Below are 23,499 nucleotides of genomic sequence, written 5' to 3'. Positions count from 1 at the left end.
TTCGTTTGCATTCATTTGTAAACAGTGGCGGGCCGTGCATTTCAACCTTCAGGAGCATTTAAAAACCGGTAAAACAAGTATGCATTCACAATTATGAGCAGGAAACTACATTTATAGATATTGTCAAAAATATAAAGATGATTTAAAAATACAAAATAAAATGCCACCCAAATTACGTTGTGATCTTAAACAAGTCTGTCCAATAAATTGCGCATTATCGCAGTTTCATATAAGACATTAACCAAACAATAACAAAACAAACTATTCTTTGAAAATAAAGTAAACAGATCATTTGCATTTTGAGAATATGCCACACAACCGCAAATAACTGACGATGTTGAGCAGCTGAGATCGAACGAACTTTAGTGCACGAAGCTGACCACAATGCGCCATTATAAATTGCAGGTGAGCAGATTTATTTGATACATTTTTGTAGCTTTGTCATTTTATTTCGTTACCATTAATTTAATACTAACGAAATAAAACGACAAGAAGAAATGTCAAATAAAATACATTTACTCACCAATGTAGTGCCTGTTCACTGAGCGGCACATCTACGCGAGTGTCCCCAAACGTTTTTAAACACACCATCGTTTTTAAGTGCCCAGCCGTGCTCTGATGTTTCCGTGCTGCCTTGGTAAAACATCTTACATGGGTAAATCCAGTGTGGCTCCAAACACCAAATCGGTCCATTGCAAGCAATCGGCATTCCCAGCAGTACAATTTGCAGCATTTCTCACTGACCGTACCGAACGGGTACCGTTCATAATTGCTCGTCTGAAAATGACGGACAAACCCTTTTCATTGCTGGGACAGGCTAGCAAGCGCAGGAGTTGGGTGACCTCTTCGCACAATATCCAGCTTTTCGTGGAAGGTCCGTCTTGAAAATTGTGCGGAAAGTAGTTCTGCAACCAGATCAACGTCTTCTTCTTCGGACATTTTGGGTTAAAATGCAGTGATTGCTCCCTCTAGCAGGCGCTAATTCAATCACGGAACACGCACATCCAGTCTCGACGTAAACCCTTCTAGCTGGCCCCGGTGCGCAGAGTCGTGATCTGATTGGCTATTGCAACCTGACTATGCCCGTTCATTTACAGCACACAGTGGCCTGCTCTGTTTAATCTGTAGGCCCCGAGCAAGTTTAATTTACCTGGCAACACACGCTAGCTGAAATATGATTGGTTAAAATCTCTACCATAATAAATAATTTATCGAGTGCCTTTCACTGTTATTTAAAATAACATTATTGAAAGCCACTCGATTAAGTGAAATAATGACGTAAAGAATACAGGGAACAATTTTGTTTATATATTTATGAAAATAAAACATGAATTACATTTGTTATTGTCAGGGATGGCAATGACTAGTGATGAAAAAGCGGAAAGAGGCGTGGGCTGGACGGGCGACCAATCATCAAGTAAGACATCATACACATCCAATCTTAGGGCTGCTTACAATCAGAAGATGGAAAGACTGATCGGGAGAGCTCGTGAAAACTCGACGATAAGGTACCTGACCACCCCCCTAAAATTTTCTCAACGGATTTGGACGATTCACAGAAATGATCCGAGGAAAATTGCCATTCCTGTATTGTATGAATGTTTAGGCCAGCAGAGAAGGCCTTGCTGGCCCTGAGGGTCCGCCACTGTTTGTAAAAGAAAAAGTAAAAACCTATAACCTTAAGCCTGAATTGACTTGAGACCAACTTCGCCATGTCAAATCAACATGGTCCATTTCAGGATCGCCAAGTTTTCATTCAAAACTTCTTTTTAAAGTCACAAAATGCTATGACCATAATTAGAACAGGGGATATGTGAGAAAACTGCAGTTACAATTTGATGTTGAAGAAACAAAAACAAAATAAGTTTACATTTGTATCTACAGTATTCTAAGTTTAGGGTTTCAAAAAAAGTCAGATGCAACAGGTCGTCTTTTCGGCGTGCTTTTTGGAGTACTGAAAGCCCTCTTTCTGTTGGCATTGGGAGTCTTGATGTTGGTGGAGAGTGCCATGGGAGAAGACTTTAAAACCCCAGATTTGGGTTTTTGTTGTGGGTCAAAGGGCACCTTAGACGACCCCTCTGGACTTAGTAACAGGCTGCGATCATTCTTCTTGAACTCTGCAACATGACAACAAGAAACACCTTTTTTCTCGACTCATACAAAGGCATAGGTGGTCTCATCCTGACCATCCGCCATGACGTGCGTGGATTCTGTTAATTCAACGGACTCACTTTCTATTACAAGAAACATACCGTATTTTCACGACTATAAGGCGCCATTAAGTCTTACATTTTCTCCAAAATGGACAGGACGCCTATCGGTGCGGAGCGTCCTTTATATGCGCTGAGTTCCAAAATCTGACAGCCGACACGCTGTTTATATAGAGAAAAGGCGGAAGTGACTGTGGCCAGGCATGCGGGAAAGAAGTCGGCCAATCAGAGAAGGGTGGGCGTGTATATATATACATATATGGAGAGGGAGAGAGAGAGAGAGAGGGAGAGAGAGGACAGGCAAGCTAGTCCGCCAATGGTGAAGGGTGGGCGTGTAAGTGGAAGGCTAAAGGGACGCCTCAAGTCAGTACCAACACTTGTATAGAGTGTGGCAATGTGCATTGTTGCAAAACAACTCCCCGTGGTGTCAAAATGATAACAAGAACGATGAGCAAAAAGCCAGAACCACACGGAGGGACCTAGTGAATGACCTACAGAGAGCTGTACAGTAACAAAGGCTACACTCAGTAACACAATGCGCCGCCAGGGACTCAATTCCTGCATTGCCAGACGTGTCCCCCTGCTGAAGCCAGTACACGTCCAGGCCCGTCTGCGGTTCGCTAGAGAGCATTTGGATGCTCCAGAAGAGGACTGGGAGAATGTGTTATGGTCAGATGAAACCAAAATAGAACTTTTTGGTAGAACACAGGTTCTCGTGTTTGGAGGAGAAAGAATAATGAATTGCATCCGAAGAACACCATACTCGCTGTGAAGCACGGGGGTGGAAACATCATGCTTTGGGGCTGGTTTTCTGCAAAGGGACCAGGACGACTGATCTGTGTAAAGGAAAGAATGAATGGGGCCATGAATCGAGAGATTTTGAGTGAAAATCTCCTTCCATCAGCAAGGGCATTGAAGATGAGACGTGGCTGGGTCTTTCAGCATGATAATGATCCCAAACACACAGCCAGGGCAACAAAGGAGTGGCCTTCGTAATTAGCATTTCAAGGTCCTGGAGTGGCCTAGCTAGGCTCCAGACCTCAACCCCATAGAAAATCTGTGGAGGGAGTTGAAAGTCCGTGTTGCCCAACGATAGCCCCAAAACATCACTGCTCAAGATGCTCAAATACCAACAACAGTGTGTGAAAAGCTTGTGAAGAGTTACAGAAAACGTTTGGCCTCCATTATTGCCAACAAAGGGTACATAACAAAGTATTGAGATTAACTTTTGGTATTGACCAAATACCAGTAAGAATTTCCACCATGATTTGCAAATAAATTCTTTAAAAATCAATGTACTTTTCTGGGGTTTTTTCCCCACATTCTGTCTCTCATGGTTGAGCTTTACACAAGTTGACAAATACAGGCCTCTCTAATCTTTTCAAGTAGGAGAACTTGCACAATTGGTGGTTGACTAAATACTTATTTATCCCACTGTATCTATATTAGCCTACTATCAAAATGAGTAACTTGGCTACAAACACACAATGAGCCTGAATGATGAAATATTTTCCCTGCAACGCATCCTGTAGAGAAAGGGTGCCCAGACTTTTTTGACGGAAGATCTATTCTTCAATCAACCAACCTCCCGCGATCGACACGTTACCGCACATGCGCAATATGCACCCACTTACACGCGCGTGCCATAGTGAGCAATAGCAATAACGGTCCTTCAAATGATCGAGGCAAGGGGACGCACTTTTGCAGCATGTTAACGATCGTAGCTGACGTGTACCCTTTTAAAATGCTTCTCCACATTCCCATTATTTGCCAGTACCCTTGGTGAATTGTACATGAAATGCTGTTTAATTTTTTCATTTCGTTTATTTCATTTTTTTAACAACAGCCACCTGCCTGGCATCCTGCCCTGCTAATAGAAACGTGTGTCGCAGGCTATGACAGAAATCCTCGTTGACAGAAATGTTGAAATTGAATATTTATTATACACATCTTTACAGCATTGTAAGCGTTAAGAATGTTTGTCATGTTTGTCCTCCTATAGAAACCATACTAAAACAAAACATTTCCTTAGCCCATCTTTTTTCCATTTTCAAACATTTTTGAAAAAGCTCCAGGAGCCACGAGGACAGCACTAAAGAGCCGCGTTTGCCGACTCCCGGTTTAACACAATTTATTAAAAATCCCAAATCACCAAATCTTCCATTTTTCAGTTCTTCACTAAAAAGCAGAGTACTTGGCAAAATAAAGATCACAAGTCACAAGTATTTTGAGCTGAACATTTGATGATGCTTTCTTTGGTTTATTTATACTGTTGGATTCTTTCCAGACCCAGCGCCAATAAAAGAAAATCTGTCAGAGTAGTTGCTTTCTTTGTATATTGTAAAACAAAGAGTGGAACATCATTAAGAAACACCCCTTTTATGAACTTTCAACTTAGCATAAAATATTTTTCGGAAATGTGCCTCTAGTTATGTACCTTCAGTTATGCGATTCGTCTCAGCATTGATGAGCGAGTGGATCTGTGTTGTGATTGTCGCGCACTTTAATGAACGATCATTGGCCGAGCACGTAACTCATTGCGATAATTGTGCAGTTTTTAAAAAAACTTTTAATTAGACTTTAAAATGATTTAAAGGTTACAGTTGTCCGCAAAACGTACACAGAACTCAATGTCATCTACCGACTACAGGCTGGACACATTAAAAAGACAAGGTGATTTTCATTCACAAAGCAGGAGAAGGGAAGAAGTATATTCAAGATGGTAGCACCTCAAAAGACAGAACTAATAAAGTTATAAAAACTAAATTTTTTCAAACGGTGGACACTACCGCGTGCTATTGCAGCACAGGTGGACTTTGACCATAGAGCGCTTGAAATAATTTGAGTGTCTCAAACAATAGTGACTCCAAGATGCAAGCTATGAGTCCATTATTCTCACATGCAAGTTGTAATAAATGAATGCTTTAACATGATCATAGTCACAGTTTTATTGGAAATCTTAACTTTTAAAGTACCGTATTTTCACGACTATTCAACGCACCGTACTAATGACCGCAGTCTCATTAATGGGTGACATTTCTGCATTTTACACATACACAGGACGCACCGTACTAATGGCCGCAGTTTTACAGTGGTAAAACATACGCCAGCTTAAACATACGGCATGCATGCATGCGCGCACTCTAACACGTTAGCTTGAAGCATACGGTAGCATGCCAAGACATACAGATAAGCTAAAAACACGTTTTTAAAAAGACAACAAAAGCAGAACTGAGTTCGGGTGAATTTTATTTAGCCATCGTACAATGTTCTCACGTTTTTCGATCAATCATCACCCAGAAATCCATCAAAGTCCTCATCCTCTGTATCAGAAGCAGAGGACTGCACATCTCAGTTGTCATTGAATGCATCACATGCTAGTGTGAGTTGCTACGCGTTGCCGAGCGGAAAGAAGGAGTACCAACAGCAAAGTCAACATTTCTCTCGTGTGAAGCTTTCCCACATTTGAAAGTAAAGAACAGAGCGAAACATGGTGGCAGCGCGTGTGTGTAGAAAGAATTGAACAATTGTGCAAGTACTGTAATCCATCAAAAACGCCGCGTTCCCTCTCGTTGTTGCGTATTGTGGCGTAACTCGCCAAGCGCTGCCTCTCACTCTTTGTAAAGTTGTGTTTGCCACCGATCATCCATTGTTCCCATGCCGTTCGCAACTTTACTTTTAACGCCCGCTTGATGCCGATGTCCAGCGGTTGGAGTTCTTTAGTCAAGCCTCCGGGAATAACGGCACGCTCAGAGTTCATTTGCTTGACTTGGTTTTTCACCGCTGCTGTGAGATGGGCACGCATGCCAAAAGCATAACCAATGGCTTGAAGTTTGAACTGAGCTTTGGAGGCGTGTCTCTTTGTAGAATTTATTTTCAGGGGTTCTTAGAAACCAAAACCGCCCACTTACACGCCCACCCTTCACTCATTGGCGGACTTCTTCGCCGCATGCCTGTCCTCACTCACGTCTGCCTTTTCTCTCTCTCCATATATGTATATATACACGCCCACCCGTCACTGATTGGTCGACTTTAAGATAAGATATCTTTTATTCGTCCCACACCGGGGAAATTTACAGCCTCCAGCAGCAAGAATGTATGTAGAAAGAAGAAAGAGAAAAAAAACCAACAACAAACATCTTTCAATTAAATGCAATATGAACACAAAATGGATAAATCGCAGTACTATTTACAATTTTCCTTCACATCATTTAATTATTATTATTATTATGATTGTTATTTATTATTCATCAGCCTGACAGCAGTCCGTAGGAACGAGCGTCGGTATCTCTCCTTCTTGCAGCGCGGGTGTAACAGTCTCTGGCTGAAGGAGCTACCAAGTGCTGTCAGGGCAGGCTGGAGGGGGTGGGAGGGACTGGCCATCATAGCTTTTAGCTTAGTTAGCATCCTTCTGTTGCCCACCTCCTCCAGAGTGTCAAGGGAGCAACCCAGGACAGAACTGGCCTTCCTGACCAGTCGCTCCAGTCTCTTTCTGTCCCGGGCTGAGATGCTGCCTGACCAGCAGACAATGCCATAATGGATGGCCGAGGCCACCACCGAGTTATAGAACGTCTATAACTGCCGCATGCCTGTCCACAGTCACTTCCGCCTTTTCTCTATATAAACAGCGTGTCGGCTGTCAGTCAGGTTTTGGAACTCGGCGCATACACAAGACGCTCCGCATCATAAGGCGTCCTGTCCATTTTGGAGAAAATTTAAGACTTTTAATGACGCCTTATAGTCGTGAAAATACGGTAATCCGCACAGTATGTGTCAGGGGCAATATAGAGCAATAAGATGGCTCAATGTTTCCTCATGTAGTAAGTAATAAGCATTTAAACGTCCCTTAATTGTGGGTGTGTGGGTGCGCGCGTGCGTGCATGCATGCATGTTATGCCTAGATTAGTTGATTCATTATGATGACATCGACGACCAAAAGCATCGACAAGTAATTTAAGTCGTCGACGCACATGGCAGTTGCGTTTAAGCGGGCCAGCCGTGATGTCACTGGAATAGCTATGCTTACTCCTACCAGATGGAATGAACAACTGTAGTATGCTAATGCTATCATGGCTATCCGTCATCAAACATTGAAAGTTTGGGAACATTTCAACATGGACGTCAAGAGCGTTTTCAGCATTTTCAGCACGTATCGCACTGTGTGCGATTCCAACATTGTGACAGCGATGTTATAACTGAATAGGAAATGTGGTGACACTGATTTCTTTTATCACCTCATCATCAGGGGTGTTCACACGGCAACATTTACTCCGGTGTAGCACCGGGGCTGCCCCCATAGAGCGTTCACACGTACAAAGTTATACCGGTGTAGCCCCTGAAAACAGCTTAAACCGGAACAAATTTATAATTTATTTACTCCTGAGTAAATGCTACCCGACGTCAGCGTTTCTCAATTGCATCCTGGGTATTTTGCACTTCTTTCCTTTCTCTCTCTCATCCTTTTACGGTGTCTGATAGACCACAGCGTTGATTTGTCTGGAGAAGCATAAACCATGGTTTTTCGATATGTCACAAACAAGGTGGGGAAAAGGAAGAACACCTTACGCATGCACAGGTTTTATTTCCGTATTATTACGTATTGCACGACCGCAGAAACTGCCATGTGAACGCAAGTGGGGTTGCACCGGGGTTAACACGCTTATCTTTAGTAAGCAGCTTTATACGTGTGAACACTCCACAAAATTTACACCAGTGTAAGATGTATCGCAACAAAATACATCTGTGCAGCACCGATGCAAATGTGTGCCGTGTGAACACCCCTATAGTGTTCAAAGAAATCCAGATGTACTTTGCAGAGGCTCCAGTCTCTCAAAAGGATGATACTTTCAAATGGTGGCATGAAAATGAGAAACATTTCCTCACGCTATTAAGGGTAGCAAAATTTATTCTGTGCAAACCTTCAACCTGCGCCCCTTCGGACTGGATCTTCACTGAAGCAGGGAACATCTACTCTCAAAAGCGAGCAAGCGTTTCGCAGAGCATAGAAATGCTAACTTTCCCGACAATGAAAAATGGAGTTCTGTCGATTATGAGATGGAATGTAGTATAAATTGTGAGCACCGAGCACAAAATACCACTAATACTACACTACTTACTGTCTTAGAGTTGTCATCATTTATTTAAAGTCACTCTTTGTGTTGTTTCTCCTTCAGGGAAGAAAAAAATGCAACTCAAGCAAGATGATGACTCCGACAACGATGATATGAAGCCAACAGATCTTACTGACAAAGATATCACCAAGCCAAGGAAAAAAAAGAAGGCGTCTCATGATGGCTGTTTAGGTGCTAATTTAAATGCCAGAATATTGAATGGGGAGGACACTGAGGCACCCAATCAAAGCAAGTCTGAAGATATGGCCAAAAAAGAATCGTCTGTTTCTGCCTCAGATAAAGGCAGCAACCTCAATTCTTGCACAAGCAACAAAAAGTCAAAAAAGAAAAAAAAGAGGCCAACATCGGAGTGTGAAGAAAAATTAGAGAATCACGAGACGATGCAGGAGGCCGGCACAACTGCAGTGATCGGCGAGCATGAGAGCCCCTTAAAGAACAGTGTTAAGCTTGAGTCACAAGCTGGCAGCATGGCGATTCCAGTTCCCTGTGAGATCATATCGAATGAAACCGAGCTCCGGGCCTCAAATACCACCAAGACAAAAAAGAAAGGTCTGAAGGCTGAAAAGGTCAAAGCATTTGCAGCTTGTTCACCGAAAATCCCGTTAGATTCTCTGTCGGTACCTTGTGATAATTCTGCTCCTATTGGCACGGCTCTCCAACCTCAGGGTTTAACTGATACCACCACCTCGGATGAGTGCAAGAGGAAAAATAATAAATCTGAGAACGTACTGATTGCAAATCCAAGTACGAACGTTGAAAATGAATTTGCATGTGACAATCAAATGGGAACTCCATCGAAGAAGAAAAACAAACGAAAATGTGCAAAGGTGAAAGAGGTGAGCAGCTCGGAAAGGAAGCCCGAGGTGGGCGATGAGGCATCCGATTCCTCGGGGAAGCCAAATAAGAAGAAAAGAAAGATCCCTGTGGTGTTTGAGTTTGAAGCGGATGAGTTTGAGCCTGCCACACCACCCAATGACACTGCAGAAATAGCACTGGGTGTCAAGAAGTCAAAAGTGAGTATGAAATGAGGGCATGCGTTTTCAGATTCATCTGTGAACTCTGTTTTAAATCACTTTCCCGTGGCTATTTCACAATGCTTCTCCTCTCCAGGCATTTAATGGTTCAGCTACCCCAAAAGCCAAGCCAAAGACATTGTCAAATGACTTGGTCACATTTCAGCGAAACGTCAAAGTTCCAACACCGCTCTTCTTCAGGACCAAGGAAAAATGCACAACTCAAATCTTTGGCAAGAAGGTATTTAGATGTGTATAAAAAATTACATTACATTCTTTCTGTTGATTCTGTTTTTCCCTCCACAGATTGATCAAACTCCCACATCAGACAGCAAGAAGGTGACATTCCATCTGAAGAATAATAAAACAGCTGGTAAGACAATGTTCAATGTCAATATGTTTAGGTCTATTTTGAGGACCCGGCACTATGCCGCATTTTTGAATACTCCACTGGGCTCGTTAGTTTAACATGGGTCGGCAACCCAAAATGTTGAAAGTGTCACATTGGACCAAAAAACGAATTTGCCTGGAGCCGCAAAAAATTAAAAACCTTATATAAGCTTTACAATGACGGTAACACATGCTGTGCTTATTTGCCCCACTTTTTTACAGTGGGGCAAATAAGTATTTAGTCAACCACCAATTGTGCAAGTTCTCCTTGAAAAAATTAGAGAGTATTTGTAATTGTCAACATGGGTAAAGCTCAACCATAAGAGACAGAATGTGGGGGGAAAAACTCGGAAAATTACATTGTTTGATTTTTAAACAATTAATTGCAAATTATGGTGGAAAATAAGTATTTGGTCAGCTACAAAGAAGCAAGATTTTTGGCTATCAAAGAGGTCTAACTTCTAATGAGCGCAAACGAGGCTCCACTGTATTCTCCACAGTATGACCTGTATTAATGGTGCCCGTTTTAACTCATTATTGGTATAAAAGACACCTGTCTACAACCTCAGTCAGTCACACTCCAAACTCCACTATGGCCAAGACCAAAGAGCTGTCGAAGGACACCAGAGACAAAATTGTAGACCTGCACCAGGCTGGGAAGACTGAATCTGCAATAGCTAAACGCTTGGTGTAACTAAATCAACCGTGGGAGCAATTATTTGAAAATGGAAGACATACAAGACCACTCATAATCTCCCTCGATCTGGGGCTCCATGACATCGGCATCAAGCGGGCGTTAAAAGTAAAGTTGCGACCGGGCGTACAAAGTAAAGTTGCGAACAACATGGGAACAATGGATGATCGATGGCAAACACAACTTTACAAAGAGTGAGAGGCAGCGCTGGGCGAGTTACGCCACAATTTGTGACTGGATTGTGGCTGCTTGGACAAACGTGTCTGCTTGCACTGTTGTTCGAGTTTTTGGCAAAGCCGGCATCATTTCTGTGGAGCCACATGGCAATGAGAGTGACTCTGACAATGAGAGGGAACGCAGCGTTTTTGATGAATTACCGGTACTTGCACAATTGTTCAATTCTGATACAGAGGATGAGGACTTTAATGGATTTCTGGGTGATGATTGATCGAAAAACGTGAGTACATTGTAAAATGGCTAAATAAAATACTACAGAACTCAGTTTTGCTTCCGTTGCCTTTTTAAAAACGTGTTTTTAGCTTGTATCTGTATGTCTTGGAATGCTACCGTATGCTTCAAGCTAACGTGTTTTTAGCGTGCGCGCATGCATGCCGTATATTTAAGCTGGTGTATGTTTTACCACTTTAAAACTGCGCCCAATAATACAGTGCGTTTTGTCTATGTGTAAAATACAGAAATAGCACCCCCATTAATGAGACTGCGCCCAACCATACGGTGTGCCGAATGGTCGTGAAAATACGGTAGTCTAAATAGACTTCCTTTTCTACGCATCTTGACCATTTTAAAGATGCACATTTTGAAGTGCATCCTTTACGATTCTTAGCTGTTTCCTTTGCATTCTTTCCACGCTTCATCTTCTTTCTGCTGGCAAACATTTCATCATCCTCATCTGTAGAGACTTCCTCTGGATAGCCATCTTGAGGAAATAGACCTAACCGAAAAAAAAGGCAGAGGATGAGTCACATAACACAAATAAACAAGAAAGACATTGTGTCGTATCAGGCAATTTAAAAATAACAATACCTTCACTGAGATCCTGCAGCCTGCCATGAAAGAGAGAGAAAGTATGTTGAAAGACAAGAGGTCTGATAATGCATATCAAACTACATTCGACTGGCGTAAAAATCACTCTTTTCCCAATCTGCTGAACAACTCTCTGATCCACTGAAATTTTAAGACACTGGCCAAAAATAGGATCCACTGGAGAGTTCCCAGGCGAAAACCACTGTTGACCAAAAAGAACACAAAGGCTCATCTCACATTTGCCAAAAGACATCAAGATGATCCTCAAAACCTTTGGAAAAAACATTCTGTCGACCGATGAATCAAAAATTGAATTTGTGCGGCCTGTTACATTTGGGGTAGAAATGATAGCATTTGATTAATAAAACATGGTGTTGCCAATGTGATGGTCTGGGGCTGCTTTTCTATCTGAGGACAAGGTCAATTTGCTGTGATTGATGGGACAATGAATTCTGCTGTCTACTAGAAAATCCTGAAGGATGATGTCCGACCATCAGTTTAGTTTGCACCCTCAAACTCAAGCACTCTTGGATCATGCAGAAAGACAACTAACCGTAACACAACAGCAAGTCCATCTCTGAACGGCTCAAAAAACAAAAGAAAATAAAGTAAGATTTTGCAGTGGTCAAGTCAAAGTCCGGATTTGAATCCAATAGAGATGCTGTGGCGTGACCTCAAAAGGGAAACTCTCCAATGTGGCATAGTTGAATTAAATCTGCCAAAGTGGGCCAAAATTCCTCCATAGCGTCAAAGACTGACCACAAATTATCGCAAATGCTTGATTTCAGTTATTGCTGCCAAGGGCGTCACAACCCATTACTAGCTTCAAGGGGCAATTACTTCTTCCACATAAGGACAGGAAGGTTTGGCTTTTCTTTTTGCCATATTTAAATCACACGGACCACAACAACAGATACAGTATGATACTTTCAAAACTGTCTGAGGGGCTACAAAACTTACACTTTGATGATTTTGTAGAGCCTCTCTCTATTGTGGCTGGGTGTGCTACTTCGAATTGACACCTCTAAGAGCTTGTCAGCAAGAGCTGCATAGTCAAACTGTAAAATAGATGTTTCATTAGAAGGGGGAAAGCAGAACATGGTATTTATCAAGAGCTCTGACTAAAGTGGTGCAGTGTAGCATATGTCTTTCCAATGAAAACCCAAGTATCCCAAAATATGTGTTCATTCTTGGAAAAACAACAACATGCATTTAGGATAAAAATACAATACTAACCTGTAGAACTGGTGCTGTATTATCATCATCATCATCATCATCAAATTGTAACTCTGTGTCGGAGTCTCCTGATTCATGAGCACCCTGTTTCAAGTATGATTTACTGCCTGAAAACAAAATAACCAGCAAATAATGTCTTCCTGGCATAAAAATTCAATTCAATTCAGTCATTTATCTACAAAATTATGTAACATTCATGGAGTTCTTTTTAAAACACTGTAGCATTCATGATTTGCAATCAATAACTTACACAAAAACAGGTTGTTGTGTGCTATATAAATAGTGATTCTGAACGGAAACTCAAAGTTTGGGGAATATTTTTTTTTTGGTCAGATTGCACTTAATGTTGCGTACTATATAGCAGTGGTCCCAAACACTTGCCCGTGGGCCTTTTGGTACTGAGCTGAACGATCGCTTGTGTGGCGCTTTCTCCAAAGCTATGGAAAGAAATCAAGCCTGCTGTTGGCCATGTGCAAGGTACATTCTCAAAAACGGGCATGACGACAATCCAGTTGAATCAGCTGAACAAGTATTACTGAAGTGATGATGTGGAAAGCATGTTAATGCCAGCGGATTTGCACATCCTGCCCACCTAAAGATGAGCGGTTTAGTCGCTATGACCTAGCAATGCGGCCACCAAAATATCAAACACCGTATGTAGGATGGATTCGTTCATCCATCCATCCGTCCATTTTGCAAAGTGCTAACTTCAAAATCATTACGTTGACACTTTGAAAGGAAAATCAACTCAAAAATGTTCTTTAAAACAATATGCATTATGCAGCCTCATTAGTCTAAACATGGTATTACGATTAATATTGTGTTTGTGGAAAAATTAAACAACAAACTCTTCCCATTTTTGTGAAAATGTACCGTTAATCTGCTTCACGGGGTCCTCTTCATCATCAGAGGACTGGCCTGAATCAGAGGACTCTGCTTCTTTCAGCTCCCTCATCAGATCCTCAATGGCATAGGGAGCCTGGTCAATAATTGTGTTGAAGATGCTGTTGCAGATCGCTCGGAAAAGTGTCCGACTGGTGAGACGGTCAATTAAAGAGAATGGTCGATCAGTGGATGGCAAATATTACAAAGCAAGCAGGAAGCTTCAGATCAAGACAGAATTTCGCTGCCATTCATCAGTGACGCTCCTAAAACTAGTATGATCAATAAAGGATGTGTTGCCTGTAATATTACACGACCAGGACGCCAGCCAAATCCTCTTGAACACTGACATCCAAATTGGAGATATTTTGCTTTGGTGACGTTATTCAATGTTAAGGTCAAAAGTTGTATGATTGTCTGGCAAATTAGATGAATACACTTTCAAGCCATTGAAATGAAAACATATTCAAAGGCCCGATAATTCTACCACATTTGAAGTAAACATATTCCGCTGGGTTATGGGGTATTCAAGACTGACAAAACGTTTTCATATACGTAAAATTATTGTTACCCCTCTGTTAATGAAAGAATAACCCTCAGTGATCACAGAAATAACTTCAATCTGACCAAAGTACAGTCAAACCCCGGCTTTCGGATTTCGACCAGAAAATTTGAGATTTTTACACCTCAGGTTAGAACTGAAAACCGGTTTTCGACCAAACTGAGCACACCCGAATACGCCACTTGACTCCTTTCGGGTTTCTTACACGAGCAAGTGACGCTTACACGTTTGACGTTCACAAAAATACCGTATTTTCACGACTATTCGACGCATCGTACTAATGGCCGCAGTCTCATTAATGGGTGACATTTCTGTATTTTACACATACACAGGACGCATCGTACTAATGGCCGCAGTTTTACAGTGGTAAAACATACGCCAGCTTAAACATACGGCATGCATGCGCGCACTCTAACACGTTAGCTTGAAGCATACGGTGGCATGCCAAGACATACAGATAAGATAAAAACACGTTTTTAAAAAGGCAACGAAAGCAGAACTGAGTTCGGGTGTATTTTATTTAGCCATCGTACAATGTTCTCACGTTTTTCGATCAATCATCACCCAGAAATCCATCTAAGTCCTCATCCTCTGTATCAGAAGCAGAGGACTGCACATCTCAGTTGTCATTGAATGCATCACATGCTAGTGTGAGTTGCTAGGCATTGCCGAGCGGAAAGAAGGAGTAGCAACAGCAAAGTCAACATTTCCCTCGTGTGAAGCTTTCCCACATTTGAAAGTAAAGAACAGAGCGAAACATGGTGGCAGCGCGTGTGTGTAGAAAGAATTGAACAATTGTGCAAGTACCGTAATCCATCAAAAACGCCGCGTTCCCTCTCGTTGTTGCGTATTGTGGCGTAACTCGCCAAGTGCTGCCTCTCACTCTTTGTAAAGTTGTGTTTGCCACCGATCATCCATTGTTCCCAAGTCGTTTGCAACTATACTTTGAACGCCCGGTTGATGCCAATGTCCAGCGGTTGGAGTTCTTTAGTCAAGCCTCCGGGAATAACGGCACGCTCATTTGCTTGACTTGTTTTTTCACCGCTGCTGTGAGATGGGCACGCATGCCAAAAGCATAACCGGTGGCTTTAAGTTTGAACTGAGCTTCGTAGGCGTGTCTTTTTGTCGAATTTATTTTCAGGGGTTCTTAGAAACCAAAACCGGAGTTGTTTTGCAACAATGCACATTGCCACACTCTATACAAGTGTTGGTACTGGCTTGAGGCGTCCACTTACACGCCCACCCTTCACCATTGGCGGACTAGCTTGTCTGTCCTCTCTCTCCCTCTCTCCCTCTCCATATATGTATATATACACGCCCACCCTTCCCTGATTGGCCGACTTCTTTCACAGTCACTTCCGCCTTTTCTCTATATAAACAGCGTGTCGGCAGTCAGTCAGATTTTGGAACTCAGCGCATATAAAGGACGCTCCGCACCATAAGGCGTCCTGTCCATTTTGGAGAAAATTTAAGACTTTTAATGGCGCCTTATAGTCGTGAAAATACGGTATTATGAAACAGTCTTGGTTATTCTATAATTTACTGGTTGTAGCGTGGTAACTTTATGAATAAAACATTTGTCATAAGGTGTCATATGCTGTCGGTAGAACTAACGATGACACGTGGTAGATTCTTTCGTCAAATTGATAGTAGATTACACATGCATCGTCTTGGGAAGAGGATGTCAAGCCACAGCAATACTTACCTGTATTAATGATTACCAGGAAATTAATCTTTGCGGTGTGAGACTGGAAAAAAATACTCTGATTTTGTGGTGTGCTGTATTCATGATGCCATATGAGTACAACATAATTTGATCCATTTATTTCGTTGAATAATCCTGGAGTACACAGCTGCTGATATAATGTTCATTGTTAATGCATAGTTTTCAAACATTTACCCTTGAAGCATTATACTTTGGAGTATCAGAATTCTTGATTATGAATATCAGTCAAAATAGAAAAATGGCTTCCTATGATGAACGTTTACGGAACCCAAAATTAGTTACCATGGTTTCCCATTGGGTAATCCAACGGAATCGAAAAACGTGAATTTCCTAAATCCTCAGGCCTGCTACGGTACATCTTTTTTTCCCACCCGCAACGATCAGTTTGACAATCGCCACCATTGTTGTTTTGATCTCGCATGAAGTAATGTCACATGTCGTTCTTGCAATATGCGGAAAGTAGATGATTGCCAAGTTTTGTATCGTTAAAACAAGTGTTGCGAACAAGTGTTGCGAATGTTTATTGCGGAGGTATCACGGAGGAAGCAGCTAAAGTTGGATAGTTTTTTGCGATAAGTTGACTTTGAGAAAGCCTTGCATCATTGGAAGCGGAGTAAAGAGAGGAGAATTTATGAACGCAAAGACTAAACTATGGAATGAAATAAGAACCTATTTCTCAGCAAATCTCGTATGCCTGAATTATTAAAATTTTTGCAGCATTTGTTGATAAGAAATAAACCTATTAGCAATGTATATTGTTGCTGTTTGTGTTATTATCATATACAATTGAATAAGTAGACCATTTAAGAATTCGAAATTTGGGACTCTCGAAATGCCTAATGGGACTCACTTTTCTCATCAGCCAGTCCCTGGGACTGGCTGGGGTTAAACTGTAATATTATCACTCCGCGCGCACACACACACAAACACACACTCACACAAAATGTACTTTTTAGTACATATTTTTTAAGTCAACACCATTAAAAATGGTGTGGAAGATTTAAAAAAATATACTTCCCTGCAGATATGAAATCAAACAAAAGGACGCTAAGAGGAACTTACTCCTTGGTCTTGGCTGCCGTTTTGCAGAATGGCTCGATGAATCTCAGGTTCTGGTCAGCAGTGAGCTACGGAGAAAAAATGTGAAAAGGACCATCACATTTCTTTATTTCAATAAGTTATTAATATTTCCTCAAAATCTTTTGCAGAATCCTCTATAATGGATGTGTCACTCAAACTATAATATTGGCATTTAGAGTGGATAGACATCAAAATTTCATATCTAAATTCTCTTCAGTTTATTTTTGTCAAGTGAAAGGCATTCAACAGGATCAATAAAATAAATACGGACAAGTACCCAAATCTCCATCTACGCTCCATACTCCAAATGACCCGTTTGGATCATAACTTTACCTCTGATGCACCCACAGCTCCTAGTTCCGTCAAGTAAAGGTCCAAGATATGAAACTGCAGACCAGCAGGTGCACCGTTGCCACTGTTCAGGAGCTCTGTTGCAAAGAGCTCCAGAAATCTTGAGACCACACTAAAAAAAAAAAAAAAAATAGAAAAGACATTATGTAAAATATTTAACCTATGTTATGACGTACTGTACAATTTGCGCATGACAGTTTTTATGGATTACCTGCTATCCCAATTGTTTCTCTTCAGCATCTCAAAGCTTTGTCTGAACATGAAGCGGATCAGCTGTAATACGAAAAGAAGGGCCACCATAAGGGGGAGAAAAGTGATATATTCATGGACGCGCGCGCACGCACACACACCTGGAAAAACTTGTCCATTCGTAGTCTGTCAATGCCAGTCCACTCTCTTTTGAAGGTCTTAAGGGAGCTCTCCAGATATAATAGTTCTGTGGAAAACAATTTTCACCACCGGCTTTTGACATTTTAATTTGTATTTGGAATTACACCAGCATAGGATCAACTTACGTCCATCAATGTCATGAAAGGTGTGAATCAGTGTGCAAACAGAGTTGGAAAGCTCCTCCTGTGAACAACATTGTGCCTCAAATTAAGCAAATAGAAAGTGAAACAATCCAAGAAAGGCTCAATATATTTAACAATTAAATGGCAGTGGGTGCCATTAATTCAGCCCAGCACGCAGGGTCGTGGTGGCCAGAGGGAATATTGTGGGATTCCTGAATGGCCGGTCCATTTCAGGACCAGTTTAACAATCCCTGCCCCCAAATGGCATAAAAATTACGTTTTTGCGCATGACAGCCGCTGTCTACAGTCACCGAGTGGTTGCACCGCGACTCCAGCGGTCCATCAAAATACATCTCCTAGACGCCTCCTTAGTGAGGTGTTCCGGGCATGTCCCAAAGGTAGGAATTCCTTGGGGCGAACCAGGACAGCCTGGGAACGCCTTGGGAAGAGCTCAAAGAAGTGATTGGCGACAAATCACAGCTCAGCCTGAAAATGTTCCACAAGCCGTGACGAAAGAAATAAAGAAATACCTGTAAAAGTGGTTTGTCCTGCATCCACAAGCAGTAGAACAGACCTTTCCACAGCTTGAGCATTTCTTCACTCGTAAAGCCATCTGGACAAAGAATAATAAAACCAAAGGAGCGCCTTGGTGAATAAGATAAGAAAACCTTTATTAGACTCGCAATGGAGAAATTCCCGATTCACAGCTGCAAAGTTATGAAAGGAAGAAGTAGAACAACAAAATATAGGAGCTGCTCTAAAGGCAGCCACTCACGCGGCACCATTTTGAAGTCAAAATAACAAAAATAACACAACACATGGGACACAGACAGTCGTGCAATCTTCACCACTTTTCTGCATACACTTTGTTGCCTCAAGCAGTTATAGATGAAAGAGGAGAGGATCAAAGTGTCCTTTCACCAGTCGATCAGAGACGTCATGCTGAAAATGTGCACACGTCTGCTACAAGCTAAGTTTTGAAAGCAAACACGAAGCTGTAGCGTCCAGTGACGAAAAAGAGATTGGCTCACATCTCCTGTCACATGCAAATCCACTTCAATTCCAAGCCGCGACTCCCAGTTCCACATCCGCATCGGCGCTACGCGCTAACGTCCCCTCTTCTCATCGTCGGCTCCTCAAGCCTTACATCCATCCAGCCGCAGACCGTTCAACAGCACCAATCTCTCCGCTGAACAAAGTGGGGCTGTGAAAAATGCTGCCCATTACAGGCGCAAGACACAAGCGCCCCGGGACTGTCCAGCAACGACAGTCAAATGGCGCTGATATTCCTCCCAGTCAAAAACAGTGCTGGTATACCCATGCTGCCGAGAAGGCGCAACCACCAAGCACAGAGTCTTGATGAATGTCGTGGCCAAAAAATGCTGAAAAAAGTCCACATCAGGTCCACACGACATAACAACAAACACAAAGTTACAAAACAAACACAAAAATAACAACAAAAAAGCAAAGCTCATGAGAGCACTTGCAGACGGCTGCCAACTCGGGCGCCATCTTGCCTTCAAATCGAATCGAGTATTATATCAGCTGTTTTTGGACAAAGCAAGGACAAGGAAGGCAGCTTTCATTAGATCGTACATTTCATACAGAAAGTAACTCACCACGCTCCATTTTAAAACAAATAAGCTATTCACACACAGACCTCATAACTAGAAGAAAGGGGACATTTGAGTAAACATTGATCAGGAGGGACTACTACAGTGTTAGGTTGTCAGAATCAAATGCGTGTAGATTTATTTTTACCTATTAACCCTCGAAGTCCACCGCTTGCGATAAATGTAAAATTATGTCTTTGAATCAAAGGCTAAGGCATTCGGAAAAACACGTGAGAGCTGAAACGTATGGGGGGGGGTTCTAAAATGGCCTAAATTTCATGACGTCACCGGCTGATAGTTCTCAGGCATTACAGCAATAATAAAAAAGGTTTTGATTCCGTAATCTTCACAATTTACATATTTTGCACCATAGAGACCCATTAAAATTCATATTTTTGAAAGCATCGTAAACCTAATGTGTAAACATGCATTTCACACGATTTTTACGTCAATCGCTTTGTTTTCGCTTGGACAGACGTATGCATACCACATTGTTGGGTTGAGGTCATTCCAATTGTGCAACTTTTAGGTGGCGCCAGAGGATCGCAAATGAGTTTGCCTCTTTGCAGGAGGCTTCAAACCAATGCATTTTACATGAACACGTCCGGTCGGGATTGTTAGTAGGGCTTGGTTGGGACCTCCAGACACAATTTTTTTTTCCTTTTGCAAAAAATAAAGAATAAAAAAATCCCAAAGAACTAATAAAAACTATATATATGTATGGATAGCACAGATGCCTCTGAACATTTTGAGTGTTTGAAAAAAAAAAAAGAATGTTTGTATAACACAAAATACATCATTACAAAAATTGTAAAATGCGTAACTTAGGGTTTTTTTTCATTTGAAGGACCCATTAAACTGCCTTTGAAAAGTAGTCTGAAGTTTGTTGCTAGTCGAAACAGGGCACACGCTGCGAGCCCCGAAATTCCCCATCCCACTAAGCAGCGCACAATTACAAGTGTTTTCGAAGGCAGCAACAGTATGTGATGGCAATAAACCTGGGATCAGGTCGGCCTCCAATCGATAAAAACAAGTCAAGCCAACCTCCACAACGATTGTTCATCCTCTATGACGGTAACGCCGCCAAGTGCTGCAAAAGCCAATTTAAAAATAAAAGCCTAACTAGTGTCCTGCTATTGATTGGTAGCCGTCAATTTTGAAGTTTCACAGCCGGCATTCACAGCCGGTTGATGGCATGTTACTGTAATAATACAAGAGTTGCGGCTTAGAATTGAAGCAGATTTACATCAATTCAATAAATTTAAAATAATTGCCATATCAGAAACTTGGCTTGATGAAGATAAAACAACTGAAATGGAAATAGAAGGTTATGAAATGTTTGCAACTAATAGAGAAAACAAAAAAGGAGGGGGGGGGGGTTGCAATATATGTAGACAAAGCACTTAAATGCAGTAAAATCGAGAGATTGACAAACACAATAGAAAACCTAATGGAATGTCTAACCATTGAAATACACAATAAAAAGGCATCAAATATCATCATAAGTTGCATCTATAGGACACCAGGAACATGTATTGACACATTCAATAAAAAACTAACATATATGCTCAGTTACTACAACGATAAGAAAACACGAATAATATGTGGTGACTTTAACATTGACTTATTAAACCCAAATAGACACAAAAAAACAACTGACTTCATAAATACTATGTACAGCAACAGCTTTTTCCCAGTAATCCTGAAACCTAGCAGAATAACAGTTGACACGGCCATATTAATAGATAACATATTTATAAATAAGATTGATCATAAAATGGAAAGTGGACTTCTCATTAATGACATAAGTGACCACTTGCCTGTTTTTGCAGTTTTTCATAATTATTTCGATAGAAAAGCTAAATCAACAAATTGTATAACAGAAATAAGACTAAGAACCCAACGTTCCATCGATGCCTTTAAGCAAGACCTAGAAAAACAAAACTGGACCGAGGTCTACTCAAACGAAGACCCAAATACAGCGTTTGAAGTATTTCAGTCTACCATAATCTCCTTATATGATAAACATTTTCCATTAACTAAAGTTTCCAAAAAGTATAAAGACCCAAGTAAGCCATGGATAACGAAAGGCATAGAAAACGCATGTAAAAAGAAAAACAATTTATATAAATTGTTTTTAAAATTCAGAACTGAAGCAGCAGAAAAAAAATATAAGACCTATAAAAATAAACTAGTAAATATTATAAGAACCAGTAAAAGAGATTATTATCATGCACTATTAGAGCAGAATAAAGGTAACACACAAGAAATATGGAAAATACTTAACCAAGTAATCAGAAATAGTCCTAAAAAAATGGATTATCCAGAGTATTTTATCAAAGGCAAAAATACTATTTTGGAAAAAACTGCAGAAATAGCAACTGAATTTAATGAGTATTTTGTCAACATCGGCAGTAACCTAGCAAAACAAATTCCTGACCCAACAGACCTGTTTGAAGTGGATAGATACGTAGAAAAAAACTCCTCCACGATGTTCCTTACTGCAGTAAAACAAGAAGAAGTATCAAATATTATAAAAACTTTTAAAAATAAAAAGTCAACTGATTGCTTTAATATTGATATGACAATAATCAAGCAGATTATAGAATATGTAGTGCGACCTTTCACACACATATGCAACCTGTCATTCAAAGCTGGTATCTTTCCATCAAAAATGAAAATTGCTAAAGTTATTCCAATCTATAAAAGTGGAGAAAAACATCTGTTTACAAATTATAGACCAATATCACTAAATCCACAATTTTCAAAAATATTAGAAAAACTATTTTCTCGCAGACTTGATAGTTTTATACAAAAGCATGCGCTGTTAAGTGAGAATCAATATGGCTTCAGGGAAAAACGGACCACCTCAATGGCAGTTATGGAGTTTGTGGAAGCTGTTGGGGTTTTCCTAGTTCTAAAAAAAGCTTTTGACACAATAGATCACAGTATATTATTGAAAAAAACTAGAAAGATATGGCATTAGAGGTGTAGCTTATAAATGGATAAGTTATTTAGAAAACAGATATCAGTACGTGCAACTCAACAATAAAAAACGAATCAACTGAAAATCACTCACGGAGTACCTCAGGGGTCAGTGCTTGGTCCAAAACTATTCATCTTATATATAAATGATATCAGAGTGGCACCGGAGGCGGCGACGGGAGAGGGCACGGAAGCGTGCTGCTTTCATCGCTAACCCCTTCAAGTTCACGAAGGATTTGCTGGGGCAGAAGCGGAGTGGCAATCTGGTCTCCTCGCAGGAAATCATAAACCAACATCTGAAGCAGACGTACAGCGACCCCGCAAGAGAGCAGGAGCTGGGAGAATGCAACATCCTCATAGACCCCCCTGAACCTGAAGAGCAGTTCGACTTTAAGGTCACCAGAGCCAGAGAAGTGGTTCAATACAGGGACTCAAGAGATCCGAAGGTGGCTAAGGCTGGGATCCAAGTGAGGACTGGCAGGAAATGGAGGGCAGAGGAAGCGGTTGAAGAGGCAGATGCAAGGCTCCGGCACAGGTGCTTGACTGGAGTGGTCACACGAGGTCGAGCTGGGCTAGGATCCTTTCCATCTCCCCAGCTGAACACCAAGGGGAAGGAGGGGCGACGTCTTGTCCAGGATGAGGTGAGAGCAGCAGTGGAGGACACAAGAACCTGCAAGGCTGTGGGAATGAAACAACAGGGTGCTTGGACAAGATGGGAGAACGCAGTTGAGAGGAAAGTGACCTGGGCAGAGCTTTGGAAAGCAGAGCCGCAACGCATTAAATTCCTCATCCAGGCAGTTTATGATGTGCTCCCAAGCCCATCAAATCTGCACACATGGGGCATAGCAGAGACACCGGCATGCCCACTGTGCTCCAAGCGAGGAACCCTGGAACACATCCTCAGTGGCTGCACAAGGGCACTTGGAGATGGACGGTACAGGTGGAGGCATGATCAAGTCCTTAAGACTATCGCGGAAGCCATTACCGCAGGGCTGGCATGGGCTAAACAGTTCCGCCCCTCCAACAAAACCATCGCCTTTGTCAGAGCTGGGGACAAGCCTACCGCGGCC

General features: G+C 41.5%; 1 protein-coding gene and 1 pseudogene across 2 annotated transcripts in view; one reads left to right on the top strand and one right to left on the bottom strand.

Annotated features, from left to right (window-relative positions):
- The window catches only part of LOC127612095 (ribosomal RNA processing protein 1 homolog A-like), a 34,000-nt gene extending 15,077 nt beyond the window's left edge, over positions 1-18,923 (bottom strand). Inside the window, exons 1-10 of one of the 2 annotated variants that reach the window (XM_052083076.1) lie at positions 18,362-18,923; positions 17,835-17,892; positions 17,670-17,755; positions 17,531-17,592; positions 17,302-17,431; positions 16,951-17,015; positions 13,592-13,752; positions 12,719-12,825; positions 12,443-12,540; positions 11,483-11,502 (exon numbers count right to left, since the gene is read on the bottom strand). In XM_052083076.1, coding sequence (XP_051939036.1) covers positions 11,483-11,502; positions 12,443-12,540; positions 12,719-12,825; positions 13,592-13,752; positions 16,951-17,015; positions 17,302-17,431; positions 17,531-17,592; positions 17,670-17,755; positions 17,835-17,892; positions 18,362-18,424 — 850 coding nt within the window. In that variant the 5' untranslated portion in view covers positions 18,425-18,923. The remainder of the gene's footprint in view (positions 1-11,482; positions 11,503-12,442; positions 12,541-12,718; positions 12,826-13,591; positions 13,753-16,950; positions 17,016-17,301; positions 17,432-17,530; positions 17,593-17,669; positions 17,756-17,834; positions 17,893-18,361) is intronic. The other variant, XM_052083075.1, reaches the window with a different exon arrangement.
- The window catches only part of LOC127612110 (ribosomal RNA processing protein 1 homolog A-like), a 162,840-nt pseudogene that overhangs the window by 117,144 nt on the left and 22,197 nt on the right, over positions 1-23,499 (top strand).

The sequence above is a fragment of the Hippocampus zosterae genome, chromosome 12 (genome assembly GCF_025434085.1).
Source record: "Hippocampus zosterae strain Florida chromosome 12, ASM2543408v3, whole genome shotgun sequence".
Lineage (NCBI taxonomy): Eukaryota > Metazoa > Chordata > Actinopteri > Syngnathiformes > Syngnathidae > Hippocampus > Hippocampus zosterae.
This window is presented reverse-complemented; position numbering and strand designations above follow the sequence as displayed.